Consider the following 25,853-nt stretch of genomic DNA (forward strand, 5'->3'; position numbering starts at 1 on the left):
AAATATTCTCATAATCAACTACCATCCCTATTTCACAACATTTACAGTTCAAACTCAAACAGTCACACATATCCCACCCGTTGTTCAACAAATTATCACTTAGAAAATCCTAAAATAATTTAAGCCCAAAGGTCAGTAAGACACCATGGACCAGATGTTTGGAACTCCTTACCAAATTTAATAAGGCATTGTTCATCTCTCTATTCTTTTAAAGCATCTCTTTAAAAAAGACTCTTATATCAAAGTACCTACATGATTGTTTTCAACATGCAGTAGGCAATTATCATTCATATCTCAAATATAGGTATCATTGCAATTCATGTTTGTAAATTTCGTATTCTATTTCTTATTCTTGGCTTCCTTTATTGAAAAGCTACATTTTGTTTCCACTCCACCATACAACAGAGAGCTACGTGCACATCCACTATTCGCTACACACTTACATAACACACACACACACGCACGCCCATACACAATATACACTCACACAGCACACTCACACACTCATACACAAAGAACGTTTGAACACTTTTTCATTTTAAATTTTACCTTAAGATTTTTTATTTTTTTGAGGCCGCCATCCTAGTCAAGCTTCACTTATGATTGCGGTCTCCTGCACTTTTTTCAACTGATAGTTTTGATAGTACTTTAAATTTATAATAATATATTATGGAAATATTAAGTTTCGTTATTATGTACATATGTAAAAAAAAAAAAAAAAATTGTGATGAACTTATCATTATTTGTATATTTTGTATTATACCTTACGTTTATATGTTCTTAGTTATTCTGTTATTATATTTGGAACAATGCAGAAAAAAAATCAAAATCAAAATCAAAACGTAGATTCTACAAAATGTCGTGTTCTTCATATTTATCGCAATATTCATGGCAGTCGTCACCGATTTCTCATGAAAATTCCTTTTTTTTTTAAATGTAAGTGTTATCAATAGACTTAAACATTATTTTCCCAAATATGTAATATTACGAGACTCATGTTCTACGTTATTGCAACTATTTTCAATATTTTTAGAGTAGGAAAATGTTCTAAAATAAGAATTTGATATATTTTGAAGATACAAACACAATTTACGAGGACGATACATTCTGCACTTTTTGTGCAAATACAAACCCTTTATTTCAAACAATTTGTGTAAAAGGGATAGTTTAGGTTTTGTTTGAGACTGCGAATGCCTTCAAAGAGCATGGTCATTGCTCTTATTCTTATTTATGACATTTCTGGTGCCCTTTTAGAATCTGAAACTGCTATGAGGATAATTGAAGATCCCAAAATGTGTGAATTTAGATTAATGAATACTACCATACCAATTCAGCTCCGCTTTCAAAAATATTAGTAGACTGTTAATTCCTTCTTCTTCTTCTTCTTCAAAATAATCTGCCTCCTTCACTGCTGAAGATTCTTGCAGATTAATTAAATAATCAATAATAACAATACAGGGGCCGGCTGGTTGTGCGTATTATAACCAACACGAAAAAGCCAACAAAAAGCAAATATTGGCACTGTCTGGAATAGAACGTATTAGGCGCTATCTCGTTTTTCATTTGCTGGTTCAAAATTACCGAATATTCGTAGGGCACCACAAATATCAAAAATTGTTATATTTAAGGGTTTGTTCAGCCGTCTCTGAACCGATTTAGATCGAACAAAGATGATTTTATCATCTAAATTGTATATTCTTTCAAATTTGACCCTCAGTTTTGTATATCTCACCCAAAAAAAATTGTAGCGCCCTCTGCAACAAAACTGAACTATCCCTTTAAATAACAGACGGATACTATTTACAAATGGAATACTTGTGTATCAACTAAATGAAGATGATCCGCCAAGATTTTTCACTCCTATATTATTTTGTAAAAAATAGAGAAATTCATTCCTAACCTGCCAGGCTGTTAAATCTTATGTATGAGACAATATTGTTATGTGGAATGTGGAACAATAATGCAAACATACACACACACGCACACAAGTACACACACGCGCGCACGCAACTACACGTTTGTATTAATAGATGGAAAGACAAAAGGGGGAGAGAGAAGAGGGGGAGAAAGAGAAACTCAATATGAATATGATGAAATTGTTGTATTCGTCTTCTCAGTCCGTCTTAAGATGAGGGCACAGATAAATAACATAGATGGCATTTCATGATTGTCACTCCAAATCGTTCCTACACTCTCTTTTCTCTCCCCCATCCAGGCTCACACACTGCTACGCTCTTCAAATCACAATTATACTTTTGACAAAGTTTCAAAAACAAAGTAACATCATATTGAGTTTTCTAAATTTATTCTTATTATTCGTTATACTAATGAAAAAAATTATACATGAAAACTGCTTTGTCGTTTATGAACCGAATTTATCAACATGACTGTATTTACGACGTGTTTGGTGTTACTTTTATGGCTAAGAAATGTACGTATATAATTGTCGGCACAGATGTTGACATAAGAAAATATAATCGTGTACATGTGCTGTTATAATATTATACCCTACGGTAATAAAAAAAATCATGTCGGACGAAATCATTTATCAACACTTTTACTTGTGTCTGTTGACCCTTTATCTGTATGAGCTCGAACAAAGCGCGAGCTTGTTGCAAAGATAACCCGGATGTACTTTGTTGTTACCAGCGTGGGTTGTCCGCAAACCACATTACGTCCAGTTGTACAGGTGTCACGTATATCTGACAAACATACTAGATAATTTCATTTACACATGATATATCAATATATAAAGCATGAATCAAGCTTTCCAAATATCGAATAGTAATTATGATTATATATATATATATTAACGCCTATTTTTTTACAGCAAATATAAGATTTTGTTAACTTTTGCATTAAGTTAGGTAAACAACATGAGGAACAGAAACAAAAATGACTAGAATGAAACTCATCTTTATAGCACAATAATGTTCATGTCTGGATTTAAGTGGAGTATGAATAATTGGTATTATATGAATGGAGGTTAGAATTCCTACAACTTATGAACACAACATGTTTCTGTGAAGCTCATGGTAAAAGGAAAATGTGCAGGCTCTTGGAAAAACAGGTTGTTCATGTTTTGGTGTTTAAACAAAACTCTAAAACTTGCTACAATAAGATGATGTCTACAGTGAACTATTAACATATTGATATTGATGTATATTCAGTATAGATATAAATGCGTCGGGCACCTAATCGAAAATACACTGAACAATGGCGTATCATTATTTTGCCGTCATTATTATCGTTAAGTTGTATCTACCAAAAAAATTATGTACCACACATTGTTCTTTAATATGTTTATTCATTCAATAAATTCTTTCATTTATTCATCCATTCCTTCATTCAAATTGTATCCATTTTTTGTTTACAATCAAGTGTTGCAAGATAATGTTGAATTGTGTATAACTTACAATTAACATTTCAAAAAATAACAGGGAATATTCCTAGTCAATCGAAAAAAATAACTTCATAAGTTATAGTTTAAGATAACGTTTGATAACATAGGATTATGTAGAACCGAAAGAAAAAAAAGGGGGTTACAAGCGTCGATTTAATTTTTTCGTTTAATTTTGCATTATGAGGAACTGAAATATGAATGATCAAAATGGTATTTGTTTAACAAAACAATTATGCTCCGCAATATGATGTTGAATTACGCATTATTTACAATAAAATGTAAACAAATAATAGGAAACAAACTTTGTCATTAAGAAGGATAATTTAGATGAGTGATAGTTGAAAACAACATTAGAACAGTATATAGCATATGTAGAAACGAAAGAAAACATGCATTACCGGACTAATATACGTAGTCTTTAATATGATAACGTAATCTTTTCACAGACCTATACAAGATACAAGATACAATATATCTTATTTGGTCTTTGCAAACAAGTTACATAGAAATTTGTTTTCCACTGGCGTTACAGTAATATTCAAGAAAATACATAATTACAAGAAATAAATACATCACGTTTATAGAATGAAATAGATAAATAAGGAACAAATACATGCAAACATAATGAAGCGACATAAATGGTAGGAAAGCATAAGCTGAATATGATATAACAAGGATTTACGGAACTGATGCCATCAGTTTGAACAGAAGTTGATAATAGTCTTGACAGTTGGGAGGGGAAAAAGCCCAACAAATAGTTTTGAGATTTTAAAGAGAAACAAGTAGTTATAAGTTGTTTTGAATGAGCTATACAATTATTTCTTCTGAGTACAAAGAGCAGTAAATTATATTATGTTAAAACCTACACCAGCAATTTACATGGATATGTTCGTATTCATACCAGCTTATTGTAATTTTTAATTAGACATGGGCTGGTCCAATATAATTTGTTGGCCATTGACGTCCCGAATGTTAGTATGTGTCATATACTTCAGCTCGTAAGGAGACAGCAAATGCATGAAATGGATCAACTCACTTCATTTTGTTGTCATGTAAGCTCTTGAAATAGCTAGTATCAAATTATATGATCAGACATATTAAGATGCGGTCTGGAACATCAGGGGGTGAAAAGCTTGGCTAGGTTGTTCACAATAATTAGATCATCATTGTTTAGATGGGGCATAGTTCACTTTTCTACTTGATGCTTGTAGGAAGTGGAGGATGTGATGGAAAGTCAACGATATCCGGTCGAGCTCTTGTTTCTCGATGCCCGTGTCTAATCGAGAAAGAAAGACGGGATTGGATGTACTTTCTGAAGTTTTCAGCTGGAGCCCTTCTTGTCCTGTCCCCTTCGAAGTTGTGCCAGGTATGCCCATCCATTGAGATTGGACTGGATTGGGATGTTGCAGACTCGGCAAGAGCCGGTTCAGGTTGCACAGCATCGTGTTCGTGCGTTGTTGTCGAGGATATACTTGGTAACATTTTGTGAGGGTTCATTGGAGGAACCGGAGGACCTTGGCCGTTCATATCTAAATATGTATGCTCTTCATCGTCAACAGGATGAGTATACACATCGTTATTCCTCTTGTTTAAATGGTTGACGCACAGGCTTGGCGTATCATTGGTGCCGTTCGATATCGAAATACTGCCGTCTGATTCCCGGGCAGTCTTTGCAGTGGATTCTAAAGGAAGTTTAGGCGATGTAGAAAAGTATGTTCTCGTAACTTTTAGCGGGGAAATGATCGGTACTAAACCAGACTGACATTCTCCTGAGCATGATTCTTCGGAACCGAACTTTGGTAAAGAGACGCAATGCCCAGAATCGGTAGGAATTTTCTCATCAAATTGAGAATATGTCTGTATCATCTTTCCTTGACTAGTGAGATCTCCAGAGTGATCAGAGCTTGTTTGACGTTGGATGTCTGCATCCGGTTTTTGTGGATGACCGAGGTGGCTCTCAAAACTTGGCTTTGAACTCGAGTTGCAATTTCCCCTGGGCTGATCTGATGGCATCGCAGTGTCTTTCGACGGACTCGGTACCGTTGGTATTGCAGGTAGTACAGAGGACCGGCGAGTCATCTCAAGCACATTGCTTTCATCAGTGTTAACACATCTGCTGCTACTGTTTCTTGGTCGTAAATGGATTTCGAACTTCTTCACCAACAGACAACAACAAATTGCAGCAAACAACATTAAAATGAGAAGTGTTGCTATGAACATTGTGAGATAAATAAACGTCTCATGACGTTTCCCTGAAATTGGCGTCGATGAGTATTCGTTCGGAAGATTTGTAGTAATCATTTCAGAGATGGCTGTTGAACTGATTATTGAAACAGTTGATGATTCATTTACTGGACTAACGTACTGTTCAGTCACGTTTAATGATACCTTAGAAGCCTCACATGAATGCGAACTCTTTATGTACAAATCGCAATAATAAGTAGATGTGTCATCAAGCTGAGCATTTGTGATATTTAGTTTAAACTCCTTCTCATAGTCTGTCACAATATGAAAACGTGAATCATGCGGCCGATAATACGTGCAGATATATGGTGTTGTGCATTTGACCAGACTGTCGCCACTTCCTCTTCTCCAATTAATCTGTTGATTTCTCTCTAAAATCGTTTCCAACGTGCATGGCAACACAGCTGTTTCACCAAGTTTCACGTTGAGGGTCAAATTTTCCCTATAGTGTCCCCCACGTGTCCCACACTGTTGGACCGCTGCAACTTGGGAACGGTCACAAAATACCGACATCAGTGCAAATAATGTCACCATGCACATTGCCCAAATTTTCCAAAGCATTTTCATCAACATTCGTTTAGACAAAGCATTTCAAGTGAGATAACAGAGAGTTTTTTTCTGCAAATTGAATTTATGTCAAGAAACCGTCACGGAAAATTGACCAAGGAATACCGAACTTGAATAGACAAAATACCCGTCTTTTCTCCACAAGTTTCGTGATAATTCGTGGTGACATCCCCGCAAGGTAATTGGTACGCTCAAAATGAAGACAGGGCTAGGTTTCCGCTTGGTTGTATATGAACTCAACGATATGCCAGTTGAGCAATTTTATTCAACCTGAAAGTAGAATAAAAATAAGCATCCTCAGTATACATGTCTATAACACATAAAATGTACTGCACTAAATCAGTATGCATTTATCCGGTAATGTATAATCAAAAGCCTTAAATAGCATTCATAGTCTTGACTCTAGACTATATCCAAAAACTCTCTAAAAGGCCTAAACCCCCATTAAAGGGATCCGGTAACTTTGTCTCAGACTCTGAGACAAAATTCTGGATTTAGTTCATGATGCAATGATAATTATAAACCTTTAGGTCAGTCAGGAACCCCATGACTTTTACAAGCCGATCGCCTGTCTGATTATCAAGATATTTATGATTGGAATTACAAATTTTGAAAACCGTTCGCCTGACGGTTTTCATAACACTACAGTCTATTGTGGAAAACGAGTATGGTAAAACCGGTCACTCAAAGATTTTTACTTTTATTGAGGCACTTCTTGATCATTTTGAAGCGCGATTTTTTTCAGGGCTTCAATATTACACCATATCACAGAGACTGATAACACGTAGGGCCGTGTATCTCAGATTTAACATTGTTAAACGATCCCTTTAATCTCTATGTCAAAATAACATATCTTGACTGAAATACTGCTCTCATAAAAGCCCAAGTAACCAAGGTCCCCAGCCTAGATAAATTCTTAGTCAACACTACCTTTAAATATATGCTTAATAAATAAATCCCATCTTACTCAAAGTATGTCAATCTTGTCATTCTTATTTAGATTCATTGAAACTTTCATTATAAATTCCAAAAACCTGACTTTATTTCAGTCTTTTTCTTTCATAACTCTTATCTATCTGACACTTATTTCATATGTCAATACCAATATTTGTCAACTAAAACAACCTTAAATCAACCTCTGACAAATGTCATTATTAGTAGGTGATTTCAAATGCACAAAATCCCCCCTTATAAATGTGTGAATTAAACACTAACTAAATACCGCACATACTTTCAATGTAAACGTACACATTACGCTGCACACTTCTATACAATTCAATTCAATTCAATTCCAAAATGGTTTTTATTGGAGCAGAAACATGATTCATATACAAATACAATTTTACATGAAGGACAGCCTTGGCTGGAATATTCATGTTTACACGTTCGGCACAATAGATAACACTTTTAAATATATACATGTAAAAAACTCGCAATATCACAAATAAGACTTCGATTCTGTAGCTAAAATCCATTAACACATTGCACAAGTTTCCAGAAATACAGCTGTAATAATTTACAAATGTCCTATAAAAGTCAATACAAGCATGGTAAAAAGATTAAAATAGGTACATTTTAAACAGCCTGCTGAGGGGAGGAGACAAGCACTTAGTACACCTGCAATAACGATAAAAGTACAAAATAAAACAATTTTTTTTTCTTCAACTTTTATTGAGTATGTCAACTTTAAGTTTTGTCGTTTAAGTGAACATGTCAGAGATTACATTTTATGAAAAATGTTGTCAAGGTCACGTGATCCACAAGGTCAATTTCAAGGTCAAATCTTAGGTCAAGAGGTCAAAGTACCCCAACATGTACGAATTTTCAAAATGGTGGCATATTTGGAATCCTTATTGAATACTCTTTCCAACAATACACATTTTGTGAAGATTGACCCATTAGGTCCCGAGATACAAGTGTTCAAAGGTAGGCCCGCCACCCCCATTTTTGCAAAAGTCTCAAAATTTGGTTGGCCGTATCTCCCAAACCCCTTACCCAATTGACCTAAAATTTGGGATTTGGCGCTGTGAGATCACACTGAAGAAGTACACTAAGTTTCATCAAAATCAAAAGATTTTCAGATTTTTGGGTGATTTGACATGGAATGACCCGTATAGGAATATTTTCACATAAATCATTAACCATAATTGAAAACAGAATTGGGCCAAGGCGTGTCCCTTGGGGAACACCGGAATGACAAAATTTAATATCAGACGGAGTTCCATTATATAATGTACTTTGTTTACGACATTCTAAAAAACTTATGATCCAACTTATTATCCAAGGTCTTATGTGCATATTAACCACTTTTTCAATTAGAATGTTGTGATCCAAGCGATCAAAAGCCTTTTTAAAATCTGTACATACAATAGTTGATATAGACCTGTTGTTTTCTGCATGTTTATAAAGATGATGTAAAAGGCCAACGAGATAATGTGTAGTAGATAACCCTGGTCTGTTACCGAATTGATGTATATCAATGAGTTTCTCAATATCTTTCAATAACCATTGAGCCATAAAAGATTCAGCTAACTTAGAAAAATGTGAAGTCAAAGCTATAGGACGCAGATTATTAATACAAGGTGGGTGCGATTTTGGAATAGGAGTTACTTGAGCGGATCTCCACTGTGAAGGGACAACTCCTTGTCTAAAGATATATTAAGGATCCTAGTAACCGGTACACTTAATTCACATGCAAATTCTCTAATTATGCGAATAGGAAGATCGTCTCTAACAGATGCTTTATGTAACTGCATTTTACGCAGTTTACAATAAACTGCCCAACAACTAATCTCTGGACTTTCACACTGAGAAGGTAAAAAGGCTGGTAAACATTTCCTGTTTAAAGGAAAAAGATCAGAAGCAATAGACACCAAAAAAAAATCATTAATTGCATTAGCTGCTTGTTTAGGATACTGCGGACTTTGAACATCAATACCAGGAATAATTATCGGAATATGGTCCTGGTTACCATTTGTAAGTATCTTTATATGCCTATACCAGGCTGAAGGATTATTCAACTTTTCCTTTTTAATAAGAGTATTGTGATAATTCTTTTTGCAACAGAAATAGCTTGAGCATCTTTATTTCTTAAATGCCTCCAAAGAGTATCGTTTCCTTTTTTAAAAGCTTTTTGTCGGTCACAAATAAGTGATTTGATAATTGGAGTTACCCAAGGTTTGTCAGTAATACTCACTTTCACTTCGCGCGAAGGTAAGTATAGGTCAAGGTGATATTTAATGGTGTCAATTAACCTATTACATGTTAATGATTAGTCAGAGGTATCTAAAAAATACTTCTTCCCAAGTTTGTGCAGTCAACCATTGACCAAATAATCGTAATCCACTGTCCTTCAAAGGACGAACAATCCTGGTCTTTTTATTAGTAGTATTTTTGAACCAATAGTTGAATGCCAAATAATACAATTGTAATCGCTTCTACCAATTGGAGGAAGAATTGAAATATTTGCATAAAATTCAGAAAAGTTTGTAAAAATCTTATCAAGAATATTACATCCCCTAGTTGGTTTGTTGACTACTTGTCTAAAGCTATCGTCTCTTAAAATTTCTTGAAAACTTAGATCATTAAAATCACCAAGTACGGTTATCCCCGCGTCAGGATATTTTACAAGTAATAAATCAATTGTCGAAATTACATGGTCAACATAGTCCGCCCCGTTAGAACTTTTTGGAGGAAAATAGAGTACACACAGAATAATACAAGAGATTTTCCTCGGTAAATGTGGGGGTCTTAAGATAACCCATATTACTTCAATATCATCTGGTACATAAATATCAGTCAATAAACGAGGATGAAATATGTGCTTAGCAAACAATGCTACTCCACCTCCTTGTCGTTTTTCACGAGGCCTGGAGAAGGTGGCAAACCCATCTAGGTTTAACAGCTCAAGAGGTGAGTCTTTCACTTCCCATGTCTCCGTCAAAGCTACTATATCAACAGCATGATCTCTCACGATGATTTCAAGCTCATCCAATTTGTTATTAATTGATCTTGGATTAGACAAAAGAACTTTAGGCAAATTGAAACCTGTATTTACACATCTCTCCTTTGTAATTCGATGAAGATTGTAGAAATTAACCTGTACTTTATCTTTATGCTGCTATTTTTTCCTGAGTCTGGTAATGACTGGTATTTTATGTTGAAAATCACAATATGCATTATCCTGAGCTGGATTAAAAAGACGAATTGGGTCCTGCTTTCTATATATCGTAACTTTTCCCTTTCCCGCTCGTTTGCCGCGATGATGAAAAGGTTTCTGTTGAATGCCTAGATCTTTGATGATTTCCCATGTTGTGTGGGGCAGGTGAGTTGTTGATTTACACGAGTTTTGTAAGGCATACAATTGAGAAAGAGGATATAAACGATTGCTCTCAGTAGAAAACGTGGGGCCTGGATTCGGGCTTATGTATCCGCATCGTAGGAGCTCAAGCTGAAGAGTCGAATTACTGTTACTGTAGTACAAAATACGTGTAGACAAATATTTGTGATGAACAAGTTTAGGTGCAGAGAACATACAGGTAGGTGGCCTTCATTCATATATATGCATAACAAACGCGCCAGAAAAATGCTCACCACTGGCTTCATGCTGTATGCTGTATAGAACACATTGAAACTGGTCCTTTTATCCTGCACCAGTCAATTGTATAGTCCATTGTCTACATGGCTGAGTGAATTTGCTGAATGGTGCTATGCTGGGCAAGCCCATGTACTCAGGGCATGAAGATGGCTGCACGCTATAATCCAGTGTAGAGTGTTAAAAAATATCTGCTTTCTACAACAAGTAAGTATCATAAGAATCCACAGAAAATGTCTAGATGGTGCTGTATCCAATAGTGATCAAACTGCCTCTCTCAGTCCAAGAGAAGGCAATATCAACAGAAACATTGGGAGCACAGTCAGCTGCCTGCCAGGCGCTATAGGTTTTTAATTTGAGATTAACATGCACATTACTAACACATCTTCGTACTCGAATGTGACACCAAATAATCATTAATTTCCACCAATTCATTATCATACACTTCATAATATCTTATCCAAGCTTTACTCACTTCTTTTGCGGAAATTGCTAGCGACTCTGAAATACCGTTGCCATTTTCCTAAACCTGGAATTCTGGCCTCTAAATAAGCGTCTGAAATGATATGTCAGATCACATCCGTGGAAAAATGTGCTCTGCAACGTATACACTTACATGACCCTAGAAGTAGGTCAGGGTCAATACGGTATCTTGCAAAAATCTTAGAAAAAGCAAATAACTTTCATGTTTCGCTGAAACAACCTCCCCCCAATGAGGGCAACAATAAAATTGACCTCATTTTCATAAAAGTACGCAATGTTTCTCATTAAAAATAGAACAAAATACTTTCTTCAGTTTTTTACTCCAAAATCTGTAAATGACTCATAACTAAGTTGTGAAAAATACTTCTTCTCACTCTGCTTAATTAACACTTTAACAGTCTAAATTACCATCCAAACTATTAGCAAGGCAAATGAATAGGTATCTGCAAGCCTGCATGAACCTGAAAAACAATTGTTGCATGAAAATACACAAATTTACATTTCCTGTCAAAAGATATCAAATGGATGTTCCATACCAGCTTGCTTCCTGTATACATATATCATAAAAATCAACTTTTCTCTGCAAACTTTCTTTGCTGAATTTGCTAATAAATGGCAAATATCACTCAAAATCTCAACAAAAAATATATTCAAAATGTACTAAACGTTGTACATAATTTCAAATTGTTGAATTTTGTTCTCAGTGTAAACTGTGCCAAAAGTCAATTCCCTTGTAACAATAGCAAAAATTGAAAGTTGCACCGACAAAGCTTTGTTATCATCTAACTTCTTAAAGCTGAAAAAAGTTGATTTTGAACAAGAACATAGAAAGTGAATAAATTTGTTATTCTGTGAGTACTATAGACAGACATATTTCTGTTCAATCTACTCTTCGTATCCTTCTGCTGGATATAATACGACCACTTTGTTTATTGGCCTTCTATACTCAGAATTTGCCGTCTTTACTGTCACGTTTCTGATCTTATTATCAGTTCCAGGAAAAACTTCAACAATTCTCCCTAATGTCCATTTTCCTCGAAGAGCGTTCTGATCTGACAATATAACTATGTCATCTACGCGAGGATTACGTCTGTCAACATTCCACTTCTTTCGCGGTACTAAGAGTGGAAATACATCGCGATTCCATGCCTTCCAGAATGAGTCGACGATTCGTCGCACTAATTCGACTCTATGTCGCGGATTCTTCGTTTCTCTGAACAGACCCTGGGGTACCCTACCGGATGCTCTCCCTAACAAAACATCATTGGGACAGAGATAACTACCATCGTCGGGGTCATTCGGTACCCTCCCTATTGGACGCTGATTGGCGAGGTTTACTACTTCTAACAAACAGGTATATAACTCAAAAGGAGTGAGGACCTGATCACCTATAGCTTTCTTTAATGCGGACTTACTACTCTTCACAAGTGCTTCAGCACATCCATTCTGATGAGGAGCTGAAGGGGTTGTAAACCTCCACTCTACACCTTTCTCCGCACAAAACTCGCGTAGTAGATCGCTATCCCATCCCTTTACCATCTCACGTAGCTCACGTACCGCTCCCACGAATTGTGTACCATTATCGCTCAGGATGACCTTCGGTTGACCTCTAAACGCGAAAAACCTACGTAGAACCTGAAGAAACTCCATTGTAGAAACATCTACCGCTAGGTCAAGGTGTACCGCTCTTGTGTTAAGACACGTGAAGATCACTCTATAGTGCTTAGCGACCTCTGGCGCGTAGCCAGGGGGCGGTGGGGGCAGTCGCCCCCCCCCCCTCCTCCCCCCCCCCCCCCCCAAAAAAAAAACGCCGGCCAAAAAAAAAAAAAAAAGAGAGAAAAAAAAGAAGAAAGGAAGAGGACGTAGGAAGAAAAAGGATTAAGAGTCGAGAACGGTACACCGAATCGTTTTTTTTCTCTAATAATTTAATGAAACGTCTAAGCTTCCGCGCTTCGCGCGGGAGGGGAGGGGGGGAACTGAATTCAGATTTGGATTAAGAGTCGAGAACGGTACAACAAATCGTCTTCTTTCTCTAATAATTTATGAAACGTCAAAGCTTCCGCGAGAGGGGAGGGGGGGAACTGAATTCAGACAAGGATTAAGAGTCGATCGAGAATGGTACAACAAATCTTCTTCTTTCTTTAATAATCTAATAAAACTTCGAGCTTCCGCGGAGGAAGGGGAACTTGATACAAAAAAGGATTAAGAGTCGAGGACGGTACAACGAATCGTCTTCTTTCTCTAATGAAACGTCAACAGAAACTGAATTTAGATAAGGATTAAGAGTCGAGAACGGTCCAACGAATCGTCTTCTTTCTCTTATAATTTGATGAAACCTCAAAGCTTTCGCGCTTCGCGCAGGAGGGGGGAAACTCCCCCGTCCCTGCACCCTCCCCCCTAGGGAGCGCGCTACGCGCGCTCTGTAAGTCACCCTGGCTACGCACTTGAGCGACCTTATTCCGCCCCACCTTCACGCTGTACGGCCCAAAGTAATCGCACGAAATGTACAGGAATGGAGGCGAAAACGGTGTCATACGTATCTCTGGTATAAACTGCGACTCGACCTTGTGCTGCATCTTACGACACATCACGCACCTGTGCTTGATAGTCTTGGCAAGCCTATGTATGCCAATCACCCAGTAGTTGCTTCTCACTTTCGCTGCCGTTGTCGCAACTCCATCATGCCCCAATTCATGGACATGCTTAGTGATGAGCGTAGAGATGCGATAATGATGAGGTAGTAACACAGGATGCCTGCTGTCATACGAAATCACTCCTTCTCCAACTCTACCTCCAACTCTGATGATTCCATTCTCTTTGTAGGGGGTTAGAGTCTTGAACTCCCCCTTCTTCAGTCTGTCATGTAGCCGTTTCTGAGCCTCTCTGACCCAGTACATCTCTGCATCACCTAGCTCAGCTGCTGTAAGTGGTCCGACCGTCACTTTCTCTCTCTCATCTCCTGATCTTACCCTCGCCTTCATGTTGTGGGTAAATCTCTGCACATATGCAGTGACTCTTACCAGTTTTTTCCAGCTGGAAATTCTTTCACAGTCGATGCAGTCTGATGCCAATACTACATTCGACACTTGTTGAACTTTACGCCTTTCACTGTCCATTGACGAAATCTCAGGTTTCGTCTCACTCTGTGGCCACTCCTCCTCAGGCGATCTTAGAAATTGAGGACCACATCTACACCTCTCTAACTTCTCTACTGTAACACCTCTCGAAATGTCGTCAGCTGGGTTTTCTGCTCCACTCACATGTCTCCACTGTTGGGGATTCGACTTGCTTTGGATTTCTCCTACTCTAGCTGACACAAAGGGCTTAAAAGTTATCGCCTGACTTCGAACCCATGCAAGCACTATCATGCTATCTGTCATGAACACTGTCTCTCTTAACTCTAATGTGGTCTCATCTCTGATGGTTGCATCGAGTCTAACAGCAACCACTGCAGCTTGTAGCTCCAATCTCGGCAGCGTCAACTTCTTTAGTGGTGCTACTCTAGATTTAGCCGTCACAGACCTAACATCATAGCTGCCATCCTCTAACTCCCAGCGAATGTAAACACACGCTCCAAACGCCTCTTCAGATGCGTCACAAAATACACATAATGTTATAATAATAATAATAATAATAATAATAAATTACATTTATATAGCGCTTAATACAAAGTTTCTAAGCGCTTAACAAAAAATAAAATGAAAGTAATGTTAACTTACAAATTACAAGAATATAAAACATGATACATAATTATAATAACAAATTCTTAATAACAATAATACAATAATAATAGTTAATATTTACATAAAGCTTTATAGTTAAACAAACAAAATATGATTACATTACATTACATATTAAACAGATAACTCTTAAGTTTACTTTTGAATGTCTCTAAGGTTGGGGACTCGCGTATTTCATGGGGAAGATTGTTCCAAAGTTGGGGGGCACAGACAGAAAAGGCACGATTTCCATAGCGGGTGTGGGTGCGAGGGCCTGGAGCAAGATGAAGATGTGCTGTGGATGACGATCTGAGACGCATAGATGAAGTACGAGTTTTAGGAGTGATGAGTGCCGAGAGATATGAGGGAGCAAGTTTGTGAAAAGCCTTGTATGTCAGCATGAGAATCTTGAATTTGATACGTTGTTGGAGGGGGAGCCAGTGTAGTGAACGAATGATCGGTGTGATGTGTTCATGTTTTCTTGTACGTGTGATGAGGCGTGCTGCTGTGTTCTGAATATGTTGAAGAGGGGCTAAATGAGAGCTAGGGAGATTGATTAATAGTCCATTACAGTAATCAAGGTGGGAAGTTACAAGGGCATTAACAAGACGATGAGTAGAACTTTGATCCAGAAATTTTCGCAGTTTTCCAACTTTGTGGATCCCGAAAGCTGCGATACGACACACGTTGCGTATATGCTGGTTCACATTTAGCACGTTGTCCACCGTGACTCCCAGATCCTTGGCAGATTGGGAAAGAGTGATTGTTGTGCCATCCATGTCAAGATCAGGTAGCACACTGGAATTGCGAAACATGGAAGTTATATGCATAACTTCTGTTTTTGTGCCGTTGAACACAAGATTATTGCCGCAGGACCAGCTTTTCACGTCACTGACGCATCTGCTGAGCTTGGAAATGCAACTGGAAGCATCACTTTGCTTGAGCACTATGTACAGTTGCGTATCGTCGGCATACATCATATGCATGACGCCATCATGAGCATGGATGACCTCACTGAGCGGACCCGTGTACAGTGAAAAGAGCAGAGGTCCTAGAACGGATCATTGGGGGACACCCCAGGGGAGTGGGAATGCTTTAGAAGGAACTCTGTTGACAACAATAACTTGATGACGGTCCTCCAGGTAAGAAGCAAGCCACTGCAGTACCTTTCCATCAAATCCATAATCATGACGCAGACGACACATCAATTTGGCATGATCTATGGTTTCAAAAGCAGCCGAGAAATCAAGCAAAACCAGAACAGCCTCTAGCCCTCTATCGACAGCCAGTAGCAGATCATTGTAGACTTTGATGAGGGCAGTCTCTGTTGAATGGAACTGTCTGTACGCAGACTGCATACACGGTTGTAGGTCGTCTCATTGCACCGGGTGGTGTCAAGCATCTCTGGAAGGACACTCCATCTAAGTTCTCCATCTAATGCTGAAGCAAATCCTATGGGATCTAAGATCTTTGCAATCTGGCTTAGTATCCGTCTCTTTGTCCATTTGCTGGTGGTGCCCTTCTGTTCGTTTGGAAGATCTGGGATCATACTTCTTTTCACTCTGTATGAAAACTCATCTGTGTTTTGGTTCCATACCATCCCCGGAACCTTCTCCTCACTCAGATTCTCAAGAACGTTGGTTTTCATCTGAGAAGTCTCATCTTTCAGCTGTTCGTTGGATAGCCAACCCTTCACCTTGAAGCCTCCCTCAGCTAGCACCTCATCTATGTCCTTGACAAGATCTTTCGCCTCCTCTGTCGTTCTTACTGAGGTACATATGTCGTCCATGTACGTGTCACGTTTCAGTACTTCTACTGCCTTAGGATGTTGAGACTCTCCCTCTACTGCTGCCCTCCTCAGAGCTATCTGGGCCATTGCTTATCTCCAAACGTGACTACAGTTTTCACGTACACATCCGGTTCTCTATGTGAATCTAATCCTCTCCACAAGTACCGATGGACGTGCTGATCGGATTCTGGAATCAGTACTCGGTGGTACATCTTGGATATGTCGGCGCATATCGCAATTCTGTGTTCTCTGAAGCGAAGAAGTACTCCGAACAGACTCTGTAATAAGTCTGGCCCTCTGAACCAGTAGTTGTTCAAACACTGTCCCTTGAAAACTGCTGATGAGTTAAACACAATTCACACTGGTGTGCTCTCTTTTCCGGCATGACAACCGCATGATGACCAATGTAATGGACAGGCCCATCATGCCTCTTCTTCTCTTCATCGGTCAGCTTTCTCGAAAACCCCATCTCGACCATCTCTTGCATATCTGCTGTTTATAAACTTCAGCATGCTGCGGGTTCTTTGCAAGCCTTTTCTCTGTCGCCTGAAGCATTCTCTCTGCTTGCACTCTGTTGTCGGGCAGCTTCTCTGGGTTATCCTTCCATGGGTAAGGGACAAGCCACTGCTTACCCACTTTCTTGGCAGAGTTCCAGATAAGATCATGTTCATCTTTCTCTACTTTAGTCATCCTTCGGCTTCACAATGACAACCCACATCAACTCCCATCGACTCTGTAGTCCAAAATGCTGATAATTAGTCAGTTGCTGGACTCAGTTGCACGTTGAGCACTCTATTAAGATACTGCTGGTTCAGCTTAGATGCTCCAAACACTACCCATCCAAGTGGTAACTTCCTAAAGATGAAGTTACCTCGTTGTCTCGTTTCACCTGCGTGCATCATAGCGTGGTCAATTCCTATCAGAAGATCTATAGACCCACTACCTCTACGTAACTCTCTGGGGTTGAGGCCTACTTGACGGGCAAGATTAGCAGTGTTCACCTCCTCGATGTCATCATTGATGCACGGTAACCCCACTGCTAATATCTTATGGATTGTCTTCCCATCTACTGAGCTGACTGGCAATCTATACAAGGATGTCGTCACAAATTCCTTTACACAACCCACCTTGGTTACTGTGATACTGATGCTCTTTCCTGTCAGTCCCAAGTCTTCAGCGAGCCCTTGGCGGATGATGCTGATCTGGGCCCCTGAATCTAACAGCACGTTTCCTTGGCTCTTTAGCTCTGAACCGGTGAACCTTGCCCTGATGACGGGTAGCATGGCTTCCGTTCCTCTTACAAGGGCTACTCCCACTGCATTGTTGTCAATGCTGGGATGTAACAGTGGATGATGAAAGAACTTGCATGGTTGCCCCTTGTATGTCTCTGGACACCGTCTCCTTTTCTTGCAAGTAGCCATTCGATGCTCTCTACCGGCTTGCTTCAAACAGCTATAACAAGCTCGGCTGCTCTTTACCAACTCCAATCTCTCCGCTGTAGACTTATCAAGGAAAGTCTTACATTGGTTCCTCAAATGCTGTGACCTGACTAACAGCGGATCTAGACTTAGAGGCTGCATCATTCCTCACTGGAGCAGATGATCTTATCCTTGCTCTCAACTCAATCTCCGTCCACTTCAACAGTGCCTCTAATGTCGTCGTTGTTCCTTCTCCTTGCTTTCGGAACCACATCTGTCGATCTGTGACATAGAGCTTCTTATGAATGATGGCTAACATGTGACTATTGTTCATATCCTCAGCTCTATCTACCTCCTTCAAGGTATTGAAACTTCTGCGTATGAGATTCACAAAGTCACAGAATCTCTCATCTGAAGCTTTCAAACAAGCCAACCAGGCTTACGTAGACCTCCAATCCAAACACGAGGCCTATACAGAGAAGATTGAGAACGATGAAGAATTCAACAAGGAGGAGCTATGGCTTGATGAGTGCCAGAATTGTTTCTGCAAGCTCCAGATCCGAGAGAAGGATTATGTCTCTCAGATGTCTTCGTCGCAAGAGCCTCAACAACCAACAGAGAGAGATGAGGAGAGCTCCCAGAGAATTGTTGTTCAAGCAGAGTCGAACCGGCCTCAGGCTCCTCGCTTCAACATGGAGAGGCCCAAGTTACCAACGTTCCAATGAGACATAAGAGAATACAAAAAATTTACGTTATACAACTACTGTATATGAAGATAAATTGGGAACACCACATGGAAACTGAAAAAACAATTATGTGGTGACAATGTAGAAGCAGTAATTTTTTCTCTAGTGATAAATGAACTTGACTGTGGTTTAGTTCTGGGAAAGAATGATATGTTATGTGTTTTGAATAATTACCCTATGACACGGTAATCCTCATAAAGATGATCTCGATTTCAAATATTAGTAATTAGAATGAACTCAGTTGTGTACTAGTTGAAAGGGGGACAGGGGCACATGCTATGGGTGGCCGTAGAAGGGGGGGGGGCGAAAAAAACGCAGCAGTGAGGAGGCGCAAGAAACGAAAAAAATAGAAAGGGAAGAAAAGGAGTAAAAGCCAGGATCTTAAGGAGTATGTACGAAGGGTAAGTTGTATTAGAAACGAGATTATCAGGGTGTTAGATGGGAAATTTTCTAAGGCTTGGTCGATGTGCCCCCCCCCCCCCCCCCCGCTTAAAAAAATATATATATATATAGCTTAGTCTCGTCTCAATATATATACATGATATTTTGGAAGGTTCGGAGTTTGTAAGAATACTTTCTGTTAGATAATTTCTTTGATTATTTTAACCAAGAGAAAAAGAAAAGAAGAATTGAAAAGAAAGGCGCAACATTTGCAACTCCACTGCTCTGTTGCAGTAAAAAAAAAAAAAAAAAAAAAAAAAAAAAAAAAAAAAAAAAAACGAACAAGGTGGAAGGTGGGGGAGTTGAAGGAGAGGGACAGGGGCTCCCCCAGAGGATTTATAAAGTTCCAATATTCGATCAACCCTCATCTCATATATCTAAGCTAGTGAAATTTCAAGATGAAATAACATATAATATAAATTTTCATTTATGCTCGCTTACTTTACTTTTCTCGCAAAACAGAAATAAATAAAAAATGATATTTTGCATTGGTTTGGTATTATTTTCTGTATCAAAAACATATATGCATGAATAATAACAAGAACAAATGTTGGAGGTTTAAAGATTCTACGTAACGGGATTCCTGAAAACACTCATATACGGGCATCATGTATTAGATGAAGAAGTAACATCTTTTCTACAATGAAAGTGTCCTTATTTTACTCGCTCGCTTTGTTCCCTCGAATATTTATATAATGAAACCAAAACAAGTTTGTGAGGGAGTGGGTGCGCAATTTCATTGCTCGCCCCGGGCGCTTAAGTACCAAGATATTCCACTGAGAATTGATTGTGTTATGAGATACCTGATTTGATCTTCGTTTTCTTGTTTTAGAACTTAATATACTAAAATGAGCTTTCTCCTTTTTTTATTCCTCTTATTCTTCACTTCTCCTCCGCCTTCTCTTTCTTCCATTCCTCCTCCTCCTCCTTTTCATACTGAAATTTAATGGACCCGCATCTTATTTCATAGTTCGCGTTTACTCGCTCAAACATGAAACAAAATGTAATAGTGGCCTGCCGAGAAGAATAGTGAATAATGCAGACTCTATCACACCAGTTGGCAAATTAGTCACTCTTCTATAAGGGCACACAGGCAGAAGTAAGAACCTCGATCTGTAAGAACTGCATGATTGATTAAAATATACAAAGGTGTTTCGGGTCTCAGCATACCCAATTAACCTTTTGCGTGTTTTTTCTTCACTTTGTCAGAATCATTGTGAAATGCCTGTCCTGAGATATTGATTACGAAAACTGATATTAAAACTAAAACTAAGATAATAGATGTTGCATGATTTGTTAAGAATAATTGGCTCAACTTTGTGAAGGCAGAGACCATAGTGATTTTTTAGTCAATGACACGCACGCATCCATAATTTGATAGCCTAAATTGATATAGGCCAATTATTATATCCATACATTTCAATATTTTCTTCAATAAAATCAGGAAACTTGGCTGCATTTATTTTTTTCAAAGGTTACGTGATGACACGGCGAGGAAGGTATTTACACATTTGTTGATATAAACCATTCCCTTCCTCCTCCACAAAAAAAAATTAGTTATTTATTGGATGTAGTTAAATTAGAAAGGAGAATTGCTAAAAGTGACGGAATACATTTTTCAAGAAAAAGTACCCTTAACTTAGATTGAGTTGCCAATTCAAAGCTTTTTTTTATAGCAGGTATATCTAGAAATCATCCTTAAACACACATACATACACTCACACGCACGCACGCATACATTCACACACTCACACGCACATACTTACGCGCACACAAGCTCGCAACTACGTAAGAGAGAGAAACAGGGGAAGATAGAAAGAGAGAGAGAAAGAGAGAGAGAGAAAGAGAGGGAGAGAGAGAGAAAGTCAATATAACTATGATAAGATTTTTTGTATTTCTTCTTGAGTTTAAAATATTAGTCTTTGTCACTCCAAATCGTTGCCTCACTCTTGTTTTCTCCCACATCCAGACTCACACACTTTCACGCTCATCTAATTACTAGTAGACTTTTGACTAAGTTTGAAAAACACAATAAGGTCATTTTTACCTGGCTTTATTCATTATGTTTATCCGTTATAATAATTTTTAAACATTGCAATCAAAATTGTTTTGTCGTTTATAAACCGAACTTGTCTGAACGTCTCTGTCGAGAAGATTACGATACTTATGCTGTTACTTTGCTTCTATATCATGTATGTATGGCTGCACAAATTACGTGGTATATAATTTGTTACCAAAAATGTTGACATAGGCGAAATAAGATTGCTAACAGAACCTGTGTATATATAATATATACAGTACATTAATTTAAAGAAGATCAGATTAAACCATTGAGCAAAACTTTTCCTTTTGTATGCTATCATTTTATCTGTAATCTGTATCAGCTCGAACAAAGCGCCAATTTGGTGCAATGATAACCCGGATCTGCTCTGTTGTAATACTAGCGTAGTTTGTCTGCCAACCACGCTATCACTATTGATGTACCGGTATTACGGAAATATGACAAACATACTAGAAATTTTCAATCACAGATTTTCCCCAAAAAATATATGTATGGTGATAAACATCATTTATCAAATTGAATGTATAAAGCATGAATCAAGCTTTCCAAATTATCTATTATACGTACTTTTGCATTAAGCTATGTTCAACAAAATGAGGAACTGGAATATGAAAGACTAAAAGGAAACTCATATTTATTTTAAAATCATTTTCATGCGTAGAATTAAGTAATATTTTGAATTATCCGAAAGAATGCAAAATTCTAAAACCTGGCATGTAGCTAATGGTTTTAAAAAAAGTGCGGGCTCTAGAAAAAAATTATTCAAAAATTAGTATATAGTAAATATGATGTCTACAGTGGAACGATTTACAATTTTTCTATTTTATATAAAACAACACAATGTTGTGTCGCAATACAATGTTGATTTTTGCATTATTTAAAAACTACAATTTACAATATCACAAGAAACATACTTGGTCATTCAGAAGAATAATCTACATGAGTGAAAATTGAAAATAACATTAAATGGTATAGAATATGTAGAAACGAAAGAATGCACTAGGCAGCATAATAACAAGTTTAATACTCTCTTTTTAAGCTAATTTGGATATTTGATTAAATGCATAGGGCTGAAAAATACAAGCCGGTAGTGATATTAAAATGATTTACGGAGCTGATGTTATGAGTATGAACATAGTTTGATAATAGCATTGATAGTTGGGAGGAAATAAATAAGGCAACAAATAGTGTTGCGATTTTAAAGAGATACAAGTCATTCTAGGATTGTTTGAATGAGCTTTGAGTACAGAGAGCAGTGAAAAGTGTTGTGTTAAAAACTGAAAAATAATTAACATGAAATATGTTCGTATTCGTACAAGCTAAATGTAATTGTATATGTGACGTTGGCAAGTCCAATATAATTATTTGGTCATTGACGTCTCACATGATAGTAGGCGTCAGATAGTTCAGCTTGTATTAAAGGAGACATCAAATACGCGAAATGTGTCATTTAACTTCTTTTTGATGTTATCTAAGCTCTTGAAATAGGTAGTAACCCAACGATACAATTGGACATACAAAGATCTTACATGCGATCTGAAACATCAGGGACAGAAATGCTTGGCTTGGAATTAGTTATAATTACATCGTCAATGTTAAAATGGGGTATAGTTTAATTTCTACTTGATGCCTGTAGGAAAGGGTGGTGGTGGGGGAAAGTCAACGATATCTGGTCGAGCTCTTCTTTCTCGACGCATCGACAAAGAAGGACGGGATTGGATGTACTTTCTAAAGTTTTCAGCTGGAACCGTTCTTGTCCTTTCCCCTCCCAAGTTGTGCCAGGTATGCCCATCCATTGAGTTTGGACTGGATTGGGATGTAGTAGACTCTGCAAGAGCCGTTTCATGTTGCATAGTATCGTGTTCTTGTATTTTTTCCAAAGATATACGTGGTAACATTTTGTGAAGGATTCTTGGAGGCAGCGGAGGACCTTCGTCATCCAAATCGAAATAAGTATGCTCCTTTTCGTCGACAGGCTGTGGACACTCAGCGTTATCTCTTTTGATTGGATGCCTGACGCACAGACTTGGCGTAAGTGTAGTGCCGTTCGATATTGAAACATTGTCGTCTGATTCCCGGGCTGTATTTTCATTGGATTCTAAAGGAAATGTAGGTGTTGTAGAAAAGTATGTTCTCGTAACTTTTAGCGGGGAAATGATCGGTACTTCGTAAGCAGACTGACATTCTCCTGAGCATGATTCTTCTGAACTGAACTTTGGTATAAAAGAAACGCAATGCCCAGAAGCGGTAGTAACCCCCTCATCAAATTGAGGATATGTTTGTATCATCTTTCCTTGACTAGTGAGATCTCCAGAGTGATCCAAAATTGATTCAAGTTGGAGGTCTGCTTCCTGCTTTTGTGTATGACAGAGGGGACTCTCAAAACTTGGCTTCAAACTCGAGTTGCAATTTTCACGAGATTGTTCTGATGACATTGCAGTGTCTTTCGACGGACTCGGTACCGTTGTTACAGCAGGTAATACAGAAGACCGGGGATTCATTTCAAGCACATTGCTTGCATTAGTGTTAACGAATCCGATGCTATTATTTCCTGGGCGTAAATGGATTTCAAACTTGTTCACCAAAATACAACAACAGATTGCAGCAAACAACATTAGAATGAGAAGTGCTGTTATGAATAGTGTCAGATAAATAAACGTCTCATGACCGTGTTTCACTGCAATTAGCATCGATGAATATTCGTTTGGAAGATATGTAGTAATTCTTTCAGAGATTGCAGTTGAACTGATTATTGAAACAGTTGACGAAATTGCTATTGAACTGACTATTGAAACAGTTGTCGAATCACGTACTGGACTGACGTGCTGTTCAGTCACGTTTAATGTTACCTTAGAAGCTTCACACGAAAATGAATTGTCTATGGACAAATAGCAATGATAAGTAGAAGTGTCTTCACGCTGAGCATTTGTGATATTCAGTTTAAACTCCTTCTCATAGTCTGTCACAATATGTAAACGTGAATCATGTGACCAATAATACGTGCATTTGTGTAGTCTTGTGCATTTGACCAGACTGTCTCCACTTCCTGTTCTCCAAATAACGTGTTGATTTCTCTCTAAAATCGTTTCCAACGTGCATGGCAACACAGCTGTTTCACCGCGTTCCACGTTTAGGGTCAAATTTACCCATGTCCCACACTGCTGGACCGCTGCAACTTGGGAACGGTCACAAAACATCGACATCAGTGCAAATAAAATCCGTATGCACATTGTCAACATTTTCTAAAGGATTTTTTATCAACGATCGTTCACACAAAACAGAGCGAGTGAGATAACGGGGGTTCTTTTTATTTGAATTCATGTCGAGAAATCATCACGAAAAGATGACCAGGGAATACCAAACTGGATAGCCAAAATACCTGTCCTGTCTCCACAAGTTTTTTTGAGAATTCGTGGTGACACCCCCGCAAAGATATCAATAAATGTCCAATAAACAGCTACTGTATATGAAGATAAATTGGGAAGACACGACATCAAAACTAAAAACACTTAGAAGCAGTACCTATTTATCAAGTGATATTTGAACTTGGTTGTGGTTTAGTTCTGAGAAAAAAAGATAAATCTTTTTTTTTTAATTCAAATCAAATTCACTTCAAATAAACATTTTTTTTTCTTCCATTCAATTTGACAACATATTTGACATCTAAAAATTACCCTACTGCACAATAATCCTCATATACATTATCTCGACCTCAAAGTCTAGTAATTAGATTGAAATCAGTGACGTACTACTCGAAGGGGCAGGAGGAGCAGAGGGCACGTGCCTTGGGGGCCCCAGAAGGGGGTGCGAAAAGCGCAAAAGTGAGTAGGAGAACGTAGAATCTTTTATTAGTGAGGGGAGATGAGAGAGAAAATTTTAGATCTTATGGATTATGCGTCCCGAGTACGAAAGATATTAAAGTTGAATTAGAAATGAGATTTTGAGGGTTTCAGATGCGAAAATGTTCTAAAGCTTGGTCGGTTTGCTCCTTCGCATGTGTTCCTAAAGGATATTGTAATTCCCCCCCCCCCCCCTTCTTCTAAAAAAAACTATTGCTTAAAAGTAGCAATTTTTAAAGGGTAAGAAAATGTGTAATTCTCGGCCCCTAATTCGTCTCAATATACTGCAGTAGTGTTTACAAAAATACATTTTGGAAGGTTTAGCGTTTAAAAGAAATGATTATGTTAATAATTCTTTACTATTTTCATCAAGAGCAAAAGGGAAAAAATGATTAAATAGAAATCCGCATATTTTCAACATTTGCACCTTCACTGCTCTGTTGCAGTCATATAAGTTCGAAGGGGCAACGATGGAGGAGGTTGCTGGGGTCACCAGAGGATTTATAGAGTTCTAATTATCAATCAACCATCATCTCATATTCGAGCAG

The 25,853-nt window shown here is 38.0% G+C and overlaps 2 protein-coding genes across 2 annotated transcripts; both read right to left on the reverse strand.

Moving 5' to 3' along the window:
• Nucleotides 1-4,597: 4,597 nt before the first annotated feature.
• LOC105441468 lies at nt 4,598-11,709 on the reverse strand. The gene is made up of 2 exons (XM_030977046.1): nt 11,284-11,709; nt 4,598-6,484 (listed from the first exon to the last, which is right to left on the reverse strand). Exon 2 carries the CDS (start codon nt 6,218-6,220, stop codon nt 4,598-4,600), a length of 1,623 nt encoding a protein of 540 aa, XP_030832906.1. The 5' UTR covers nt 6,221-6,484; nt 11,284-11,709.
• LOC115920673 lies at nt 6,480-15,789 on the reverse strand. Its single transcript, XM_030977052.1, has 3 exons — nt 15,664-15,789; nt 13,828-14,872; nt 6,480-6,484 (listed from the first exon to the last, which is right to left on the reverse strand). The coding sequence occupies exons 1-3, from the start codon at nt 15,787-15,789 to the stop codon at nt 6,480-6,482; spliced, it is 1,176 nt and encodes a 391-aa protein (XP_030832912.1).
• Between the last annotated feature and the right edge of the window lie 10,064 nt (nt 15,790-25,853).

This window comes from Strongylocentrotus purpuratus, unplaced genomic scaffold (genome assembly GCF_000002235.5).
Source record: "Strongylocentrotus purpuratus isolate Spur 01 unplaced genomic scaffold, Spur_5.0 spur5_scaffold_9, whole genome shotgun sequence".
NCBI lineage: Eukaryota > Metazoa > Echinodermata > Echinoidea > Camarodonta > Strongylocentrotidae > Strongylocentrotus > Strongylocentrotus purpuratus.

What these genes read in the sequence shown, in the direction of transcription:
- LOC105441468 (XM_030977046.1), bottom strand. Translation starts at nt 6,220, where the DNA reads ATGTTGATGAAAATGCTTTGGAAAATTTGGGCAATGTGCATGGTGACA.
- LOC115920673 (XM_030977052.1), bottom strand. Translation starts at nt 15,789, where the DNA reads ATGGATGGCACAACAATCACTCTTTCCCAATCTGCCAAGGATCTGGGA. An exon ending in CAGCTTTCGGGATCCACAAA is followed by an intron (nt 14,873 to 15,663) that starts GTTGGAAAACTG and finishes GCATCTGAAGAG; the next exon opens with GCGTTTGGAGCGTGTGTTTA.